The following is a 10,006-nucleotide window of genomic DNA, read 5'->3' on the forward strand; positions in this document are numbered from 1 at the left end:
TTTCATTTTTCAGATTCCACCTTTCAGGGGTGGGCGGGGCACTTGGTTAAGTGCACATGCTAGTGTGCAAGGTCCTGGGTTCAAGTCCCCACTCCCCACCTGCAGGACAGAAGCTTTATGAGCCATGAGGCAGGTCTTCAGCTCTCTCTCTCTCTCTCTCTCTTTTATTTTTACCAGAGCCCTGATCAGTTCTGGTTTATAGTGGTGCAGGGGACTGAACCTGGGACACTTAGCATAACCATCATGCTATCTAACCCCACTGTAAGTGTCTCTCTGTCTCCCCCTCCCTTCGCACTTTCTCTTTGTCCTGTCAAATAAGAAAAAAGAAAAGTGAAGGGAGAAAAATGGGCACTGGGAATGGTGGATTTGTCATGCAGGTACCAAGACCCAGTGATGACCTTGGTGGCTAAAAAAGATTCCACCTTCCAAGAAATGCTTCTAGAGGCCGGAGGCTAGGAAGGAGAGTTGAGGGAACACATGGGGACACATATCAGAGAGCAGACATCACAGCAGCACTGCTTCCGTTCCATTTTAGATCTTTGGCATCTTGTTCACTCTGGCCCAAGGAAAGCTCACGTCAGACTACAGCCCCAAGGCAGGAAACCTTTTCCTGTGTGTGTGGATGTTTCTAGGCATCATCCTCACAGGTGAGTGGGCGTCTCTTCCCTTCTCGGGGCTCTGGGCAGAGAAACCAGCTAGAGAGTGGCTGTGGCCGGCTTTCCGTCGAGGGTGGAGAACTCAGCAGGGTCTGTCCAGCACCCAGGAAGCAGGGTGGCGCGGTTCCTATAGTGCTTCCTCCCGTGGCCTCTTGGGACAGTGACAGCCAGCGGCTTCTGGGGTCAGCCTGACTGGAGGAGCCGGGGCCTCCCTGTGTGTGAAGCCCGTTCATTCTTGCCCAGGACCCTCATCTCTTCACGGTGCCCAGATACACTCTCCTCAGAGAAAAGCCTCCTTCAGCCGGCAGCAGGTCTACAAAGACTCCTTGAGTCCTGGGGTCCCAGTCGAGTCTCAGGCACTACCATCAGTCAGCCAGAGCTGAGCTAGGACTCGGGTTCAGTCCCCAGCACCGCATACACCACAGGGATGCTCTGTCTCTTTAAGAGGCAGGGAAAATGAAATAATAAATAAGTCCCGTGATTTATTAGGGAGCGGCCGAGGAGGTGGTGCAGTGGGTAAAGCACTGGGCCCAAGCACTAGGTTCCTGGCTTCATATGTGCCAGACTGATGCTGTGGCTCTTTTATTAAGCAACGAAATAAAATTTAAAAATAGACCTTAGTTATTTTAATGAGAGAGATATAGAGAGAAAGGCCAGAGCCCTGCTCAGCTCTGGATGATAGTGGTGCCAGGAACTGAACCTGGGACCTTGGGGCCTAAGACAAGAGAATCTTTTTCCAAAACTTTTCTATTTTATTTTTATTTTACCAGAGCCCTGATCAACCCTGGCTGATGGTGGGGCCAGGAACTGAACCTGGGACCTTGGAGCCTAAGACAAGAGCCTTTTTTTTTTTTTTTAATATTTATTTACTCATTTTCCCTTTTTGTTGTCCTTATTTTTTTAAAGTCTTTTTTCAAAACTTTTCTATTTTATTTTTATTTTATTTATTTACCAGCGCACTGCTCAGCTCTGGCTTATGCTGGTGCAGGGATTGAACCTAGGACTTCAGTGCCTCAGGCATGAGAGTCTATTTGCAGAACCATTATGCTGTCTCCCTGGCTCATAAACAAATCGTTTATTTTTCTTTCTTTTTTATTATATTTACTATTTATTTACCATATTTATTTATTTTTTATTTTTTATTTTTATTTGATTTCATTTTTTTAAAAAGGAAATATTGACAGAATCATAGGATAAGAGGGGTACAACTCCACATAGTTCCCGCCACCAGATCTCCGTATCCCGTCCCCTCCCCTGATAGCTTTCCTATTCTTTATCCCTCTGGGAGTATGGACCCAGGGTCACTGTGGGGTGCAGAAGGTCTGGCTTCTGTCATTGCTTCCCCGCTGAGCCTTACTATTTATTTTTTATGGCCTCCAGGGTTATTGCTGGTGCTCACTACAAACCCACTATGCCCGGCCGCCATTTTTTCCTTTTTTATGATTTAATTATGATTAACAAGATTGTAAGATAAGATGGGTACAGTTCCCACCACCAGAGTCCCCTGCTCCATCCCCTGCGTTGGGAGTTTCCAGTTCTTTATCCCTCTGGGAGTCTGGACCAAAGATCTTTATGGGGAGCAGAAGGTGGGAGTTCTGGCTTCTGTCATTGCTTCTCCACTGGACATGGGTGTTGGCAGGTGGATCCACACCCCCAGTCCATCTCTGTCTTTCCTAGTGGGGCAGGGCTCTGGGGAGGGGAGGTTCTGGGACACACGGGTGAGGGCGTCTGCCCAGGGGATTCAGGATTTTTATTTGACAGGGCAGAGAAATTGAGAGGGAAGGGGAGATAGGGAGACACCTGCAGACCAGCTTCAGCACTTGTCAAGTGTCCCGCCTGCAGGTAGGGAGTGGGGAACAGATCTTTGCTAAAAAATAAGAGTTGGGAGTCAGGCGGTAGCACAGCGGGTTAAGTACATGTGGCACAAAGCGCAAAGACTGGCGTAAGGATCCCGGTTCGAGCCCCCGGCTCCCCACCTGCAGGGGAGTCGCTTCACAGGTGGTGAAGCAGGTCTGCAGGTGTCTGTCTTTCTCTCCCCCTCTCTGTCTTCCCCTCCTCTCTCCATTTCTCTCTGTCCTATCTAACAACGACAATAATTAAAAAAAAGGGCAACAAAAGAGAATAAATGTTTTTTTAAAATCTAAAAATAAATAAATAAACAAAAGTTAGGTGATTTTCAGGCATTTAGACTAGCTCCCATCTGATTTCCACCTTGAGTAGGTCACTCACTGCTGTGGGGCTGCCGTCTTTGCCTCTCCCCCGCACATTCATAGGCTCCAGTCGCCCTGTGCTCCCTCGAACCTCTCCAGAACCGCAGCCTCCATCTCAAACCGGTCTGTCCACTCGCTGCCTGGGGCCCAGATGTCCGGGAACAGCTTGCACTCAGCCTGTGCAGAGCTGGCCACCTCCCCACCCCGCTTTCCACTCGAGTGCTCCTCCCCCTCTGTCCCCAGGCGAGGACACGGAGCCAGAGCTGTCCTCAGATGTCCCCAGGTCTCTGGGTCTGGCCCCTGCTGCCAGCGCCACTCCTCCTCCTCCCCCGTCACTGCTGGGCTGAGCCCCACGGCATGTAGGTTCTCCCCTTCTCACTGGAAGGAGGGTTCTGCCACGTGCAGTGCCCACTCAGCCACCCAGCTCCACTCTGGCCCTCCCTCTGGCATCTGCTGCTCCCTGGTACCGGGGAGGGGCACTCTCTGTGCCGACAACCCCCAGTTCCCCCCTCCTTCCTGAGTCCTGCCACTCCGGGCCCCTCCCGCGTGCCGTCAGTCAGTCACCTGATGTCAGGGTCACCTGCTTGGAAGGGCCCTTGTCACAGTGCCACGAGAGAGAGAGAGACAGACAGACAAGAGACACCTGCAGCCCTGCTCCACCACTCCTGAAGTTTTCCCCCTGCAGGTGGGGGCCAGGGGCTTAAACCTGTGTCCTGTGCACTGTAATGTGTGTGCTTAACCACTGCCTGGCCCCCTCTTCCCTTTTTCTTTTTTTCTTATTTATTTATTCCCTTTTGTTGCCCTTGTTGTTTTATTGTTGTAGTTGTTGTTGTTGGATAGGACAGAGAGAAATGGAGGGAGGAGGGGAAGACAGAGACGGGGAGAGAAAGACAGACACCTGCAGACCTGCTTCACCGCCTGTGAAGCGACTCCCCTGCAGGTGGGGAGCCGGGGGCTGGAACCGGGATCCTTACACTGGTCCTTGTGCTTAGCGCCACCTGCGCTTAACCCGCTGTGCCACCGCCCGACTCCCTTCTTTCCCTTTTTTTTTAAAGATATTTTGCTTCCTATTAGATACCACCATAAGCTCCTCCTTTTATTTATTTTATCTTTTGATACCAGCTCTGGCTGATGGTGGTGCTGAGGATTGAACCTGGGACTGTGGAGCCTCAGGCACGAGAGTACCACACCCCGTTTTTTCACACGCGAATCCCTTGACTTGAATGAATCCCTTGCTCATGGGTCTTGCCTGGCTCAGAGAGGGAGGAACAGCTGGTTGAATGTTCCGGGCCGTGACAGCAGGAGAGGGAGAGGGAGAGAGAGAGGGAGGCGCCGGGCGCCGTCTGATCGCTGGTAACCCCACACGCCCACACCGCTGCTTCTGTTTCAGCGCTGATCAAGTCTGACCTGAGGAGACACAATGTAAACATAGGCGTCGCCAACGGGGACGTGAAGGCGGTGAGTGAGCGAGTGTCTTTCCCCGGGGAGGGGGGTGGGGGGGGTGCGCCTGGCCGAGTGTGAGGCCTCTCCCTCTCCCTCTCCCTCTCCCTCTCCCTCTCCCTCTCCCTCTCCCTCTCCCTCTCCCTCTCCCTCTCCTCTCCCTCTCCCTCTCCCTCTCCCTCTCCCTCTCCCTCTCCCTCTCCCTCTCCCTCTCCCTCTCCTCTCCCTCTCCCTCTCCCTCTCCTTTCCTCTCCCTCTCCCTCTCCCTCTCTCTTTCTGTCCCTCTCTCTCCCTCTCCCTCTCTCTTTCTGTCCCTCCCTCTCTCCCTCTCTCTCTCTCTCCCTCTCTTTCCCTCTCCCTTTCTCTCCCTCTCCCTCTCCCTCTCCCTTTCTCTCCCTCTCCCTCTCCCTCTCCCTCTCTCTCCCTCTCTCTCCCTTTCCCTCTCCTTCTCCCTCTCCCTCTCTCTCCCTCTCCCTCCCTCTCCCTCTCTCTCTCCCTCTCCTCAGCCAACTCAACGACTGAAAAAAGTTAAGCCATGCACTCTGTGTGCTGAAACACAGCAAAATGACGCAGAGTTCCATGCCTGTCACCACAGGTGTCAGGAGTGTTCTCTCTCTGTGTCTCCCTCCCTCTCCCTCTCTCATCTTTTGAGTAATCCTTTTTTTCTTTCTTTTCCTTTTCTTTTCTTTTTTTTTTTTTTTTTACCAGAGTCCTGCTCAGCTCTGGCTTGTGGCAGCGTGGGGGATTGAACCTGGGACTTGAGAACCTCAGGCATGAAAGTCTCCTTGCATAACCATTATGCTATACCCCACCCGAGTAATCCTTTTTTAAAATTACAGGTGACGTCCAGAGAGAAAGTGGCCTAGCCATATTCTCTTTCCACATATTTACACATATTTTTTAAAATATTTATTTGTTCCCTTTTGTTGCCCTTATTGTAGCCTTGTTGTGGTTATTATTATTGTTGTTGATATCATTGTTGTTGGCTAGGACAGAGAGAAATGGAGAGAGGAGGGGAAGACAGAGAGGGAGAGAGAAAGACAGACACCTGCAGACCTGCTTCACCGCCTGGGAAGCGACTCCCCTGCAGGTGGGGAGCCGGGGGCTCGAACCGGGATCCTTCAGCTTTGCGCCACCTGCTCTTAACCCGCTGCCGCTGCGCTACTGCCCGACTCCCTCCCCATATTTTCATTATTGAGTTGCAGTGTCCTTCTCCTTTGTCAAGTAAAACATCAAGACCCTTCCCTTTTTTTTGCATTTTTTAATGTATTTATTATTGGAGATAGAAATTGTGAGGGAAGGGAGGGAGAGAGACAGAGACGCCTGCGGCCCTGCTTCACCACTCGTAAAGCTTCCCCCCTGCAGGTGGGGTCCGGGGGCTTGAACCCGGGTCCTTGTGCGCTGTAGTGTGTGCGCCCGACCAGCTGCGCCACCACCTGGCCTCTCTTCTCCTTTTTTCTGTTTAAAGATACCGTGTATCTGCTGGATGCCACTGTACGCCCCTCCTGTCCTTAATTCATTTTATACCAGCTCTGGCTGGAGGTGCTGGAATTGAACCCGGGACTGTGGAGCCTGAGTCTCGAAAGCACTCCCGTCCGTTCTTTTCCTGCTCCCTGTCGTGTGTGGACGGTGCTTTGTTTTCTGCTTGCTGGACGGAGGCCCAGAAGGTGACGCGGGGGGCGACAGGGACAGAGGGAGAGACCCCGGCCGCCCTGCTTCGTTCATGAAGCTGCCCTACCGCGGGTGGCGACTGGGGGCTCGAACCCGGGTCCCTGTGAGAGTTGACACGCGCGCTTGACCGGCTGCGCCCCGTCCTGTCCCTCGTTTCCTTTGCCGGCCACTCTGTGTGTCTGGGTCCCCCAGGGCTGCTCTGTCTGTCTGTGTCGGGGTCCCCAGGGCTGCTCTGTCTGTCTGTCTGTGTCTGGGTCCCCCAGGGCCGCTCTGTCTGTCTGTGTCGGGGTCCCCAGGGCCGCTCTGTCTGTCTGTCTGTCTGTCTGTCTGTGTCTGGGTGCCCCAGGGCCGCTCTGTCTGTCTGTCTGTGTCTGTGTTGGTCCCCCAGGGCCGCGCGGCGCCGTGACCCAGCCCGGGGTCTCCCGCAGGTGCCGGCCGACAGTCCCACGGAGCGAGAGGCCGGGAGCAGGCTGATGGGCCCGCAGCTGGAGTCGGCCATCTGACGCTGCTACCGACCGGGACAGTGCGGGACAGTGCGGGACCTCTCCGCTTCACTCTTCACGGAGCTCCGCTGTGCCTCGGACCCAGCCGCCCCTCACGACACCCGGCTCTGTGCCCGCTGCCCTTCCCCTCCTCAGGCGTAGCCCGTCAGAAGATGCCGTTCCCAGGTCCCGTGTCCTGAGTCCCATGTCCCGTGTCCCGAGTCCCTCCCGGGACCGCAGAGGGGCTGTGAGGGGCAGCGAGGGGCGGCAGGCAGCGGCTTCTTGCTGCAGCTGCCGTGTCTGGGGCCGCCGCCTCCACTCCTCCACTGATTGATGCGTCGTGTTCAAAAAGCCGCTCACAGAGCCTTATTTTTGCTTCTGAAGATCTCGATTAATATTTTCCTAATGAGAGAGACAGACAGACAGACACCAGGGCGCGGTGCAGGCCTATGGTGGTGCCGAGGCTCAAACCCGCGGCCTCAGGGCCTCAGAGCCGCAGCCGGGACAGTCTGACAGGATGGGACACAGCATAACAGCTTCGCAAAAAGCCTTCATGCCTGAGGCGCCAAGGTCCCAGGTTCAATCCTCAGCACCACCGTAAGCCAGAGCTGAGCAGGGTTCTGGCAGAGAGAAAGAGGGAGAGAGAGGGAGGGAGGGAGAGAGAAAGAGAGGGGAAGGAAGGAGTGAGAGCTGCTAGTCCTGCTGCTGGCCGGCCTGCGCACATGCTGCGGCTGGATGCCCCGGCCCGCTGCCCTCTGTTGTCGTTGTCCTTGTCCCGGGCGCTCAGGGACAGACAGCCGGGCCGTCCGCGGTGCCCCGTGCGGGGCTGCACTCGAACCCGGGGTCTGTGTGCCGCGAGATGTGATGCGCGCTGCTCTGCCCGCTGGGCCTCCCGCCGGCCCCTCGGACTCAGTGTCCTGGACGCGACTAGCGGCCGCTCTGTGGCCCGGCCTGGTCCCAGAGCCGCCAGCCGGGAGCCACTGGCCGGGGCCGGGGCCGGGTTCCCGCTCTGCCGCTCCCTGGTCCCCGCGGTGAATGTGTTTGCGTGGATGGCTTGCGGATCCTCTCAGAATCTCAGCGCAGGCGGTTGTGTCATAACACAACGTCATGCAAGGAGACTCCTTCCCTGAGGTTCCGACGTCCCGGGTTCCATCCCCCAGCCACCATCAGCCAGAGCTGAGCAGGGCTCTCTCTGATGGGGGAAAAAACCAAAAAACTTTTTTAATTTATTTTTTGCCTGCGTTATGAATCCACTGCCCCCAGAGACTGTTTTTCCCCCTTTTATTGTCTTTGTCTATCACTGTGGTTGAGGAAAATCAAAAAAAAACAAAGAACTTTAAATTCAGTTGGTCGTGTGGGCTAGACCTCATCACTGCACAGGTCACAGGAGCTGACTCCAGCTGACGAGCGCTCTGGTTGCCTAGGTCAGCGACAGCGACTGTGTCTGTGGAGACGGAACACCGAGTCTTGTTTTCAGTCAGCTGGCAATCACTTACTTATCAACGTCACAAAGTTTTTTTAATGAATTTTTTAATATTTATTGATTTACTCCCTTTTGTTGCCCTTGTTATTTTATTGTTGTAGTTATTATTGTTGTTGTTATTGATGTCACTGTTGTTGGATAGGACAGAGAGAAATGGAGAGAGAAGGGGAAGACAGAGGGGGAGAGAAAGACAGACACCTGCAGACCTGCTTCACCGCCTGTGAAGTGACTCCCCTGCAGGTGGGGAGCCGGGGGCTCGAACTGGGATCCTGACGCCGGTCCTTGTGCTTTGCGCCACCTGCGCTTCACCCGCTGTGCTATCGCCCGGCTCCCGTCACAAAGTTTTTATGGTCAACAATGTATCAGACCCCCTTGGCTGTTTGTGGTATTTAAGATGATCATGTCTGCTGGTCTTGAATAAACTACAGGGGGAAATCGGACCCCTGGGTGGTCCGGGAGGTGGCACGGTGGATAGAGCACCGGACTCTCAAGCATGGGGTCTTGAGTTCAGTCCCAGGCAGCACATGTGCCAGAGTGATGTCTGCCTCTTTCTCTTCTCCGTTTACTTGAATAAGTAAATAAAATCTTAAAAAAGAAAGAAAAGAAATTGGAACACTGGACTTGGGAAGAGTGCCTGTATATGTATTCCATGCGTCCCTGGTGACAGATCAAGTGTCATCCTGAAACAAATGTACAGTGAACCATTGCTCTGTAAGTGGAAGCTGTGGGAGTCGGGCGGTAGCACAGCGGGTTAAGCCACGTGGCGCAAAGCCCAAGGGCCAGCGTAAGGATCCCGGTTCGAGCCCCCGGCTCCCCACCTGCAGGGGAGTCGCTTCACAGGTGGTGAAGCAGGTCTGCAGGTGTCTGTCTTTCTCTCCCCCTGTCTGTCTCCCCTCCTCTCTCCATTTCTCTCTGTCCTAGCCAACAATGATGACATCAACAATAGTAATAACTACAACAACAATAAAAACGAGCAACAAAAAGGAAAGTAAATATTTAAAAAAAAATTTTACAAAAGAGTAGAAGTTGTAACATGTGTCCAGCTGCCGGGAGGTGCAGGGACAGGCAAGGGACAGGCGTGCTTCTGCAGATCTCGTCACATGGCTTCAGCTACTGTGGCGTCTGCGTGCTGCAAGTGTCGCTTTTGTGAAGACTGGAGAAATGCCTTCATGCCTGTCTCCCTGTACACTCCCCAGCAGAGCGTCCGTCTGTCGGTCCTAAGTCGTTTTTCACGTTCAGATCTTTGTATTGTGTGTACTGTTGTCTGTATGGCTTGGTCCTCAGTCTTTCAGACTTGAAATAAATTTATTTTTTTAGTGTCAGTTTTGTCAAGGCCTTTTCTTTTTCTCCCCGGAGCCCTCACACACAAGCAGGAGCAGAGAGATGGGTGCTCAGACAGCCAGTGTGAACGCAGCCTCTGGTCTCGGGAACTATATTTCTAGGTTAATTTATTTACATGAGTCTTCGTTTATGGGGGGGCAGAGTTCAGGACCCTGGTCGCGTGCGTCACCTCCTGACCGCTTGCCATCAACAAAAACCGACAGTGTCTGGGGACAGCCAGCTTTCCATGAGTCTCCAAGACTTGTCCTGGCAGGTAGGATTTTCAAGATGCAGATCTTAGTTTGGAAATGTGATTCTTGTCCTTGGATGGGGCATAAGTGATGCCAGTTAGACTCGCTCGATCACTGTTGGGGGAGCACTAGACACAGCGCCCCCATCCATGGCTTTGCAGTCTGTCTGCCACCTTTTTCTTTGCCTCCATAATTTATTTGAACTTTATTTTTTTAAGAATTTATTTATTGGGAGTCGGGCGGTAGTGCAGCAGGTTAAGCGCACATGGTGCAAAAGCGTAAGGATCGGTATTTGCAAGGATTGGTAGGATCCCACTTCGAGCCCCCGGCACCCCACCTGCAAGGGAGTCACTTCACAGGTGGTGAAGCAGGTCTGCAGGTGTCTGTCTCTCCCCCTCCCTGTCTTCCCTCCTCTCTCCATTTCTCTCTGTCCTATCCAACAATGACAACATAGTAATAACAATAATAACTACAACAATTATAACAAGCAACA

The 10,006-nt window shown here is 53.3% G+C and overlaps 1 protein-coding gene across 2 annotated transcripts in view; it reads left to right on the top strand.

Annotated features, from left to right (window-relative positions):
- Positions 1-6,654, top strand: part of FLVCR1 (FLVCR choline and heme transporter 1) — a 30,613-nt gene extending 23,959 nt beyond the window's left edge. The window contains exons 8-10 of one of the 2 annotated variants that reach the window (XM_060178408.1): positions 536-647; positions 4,257-4,324; positions 6,406-6,654. In XM_060178408.1, the coding sequence (XP_060034391.1) occupies positions 536-647; positions 4,257-4,324; positions 6,406-6,480 (255 nt within the window). In that variant the 3' untranslated portion in view covers positions 6,481-6,654. Of the gene's footprint in view, positions 1-535; positions 648-3,109; positions 3,230-4,256; positions 4,325-6,405 lie in introns of those variants that run through there. The other variant, XM_060178409.1, reaches the window with a different exon arrangement.
- Positions 6,655-10,006: the final 3,352 nt, after the last annotated feature.

This window comes from Erinaceus europaeus, chromosome 19, assembly GCF_950295315.1.
Source record: "Erinaceus europaeus chromosome 19, mEriEur2.1, whole genome shotgun sequence".
In the NCBI taxonomy this organism is placed as follows: Eukaryota; Metazoa; Chordata; class Mammalia; order Eulipotyphla; family Erinaceidae; genus Erinaceus; species Erinaceus europaeus.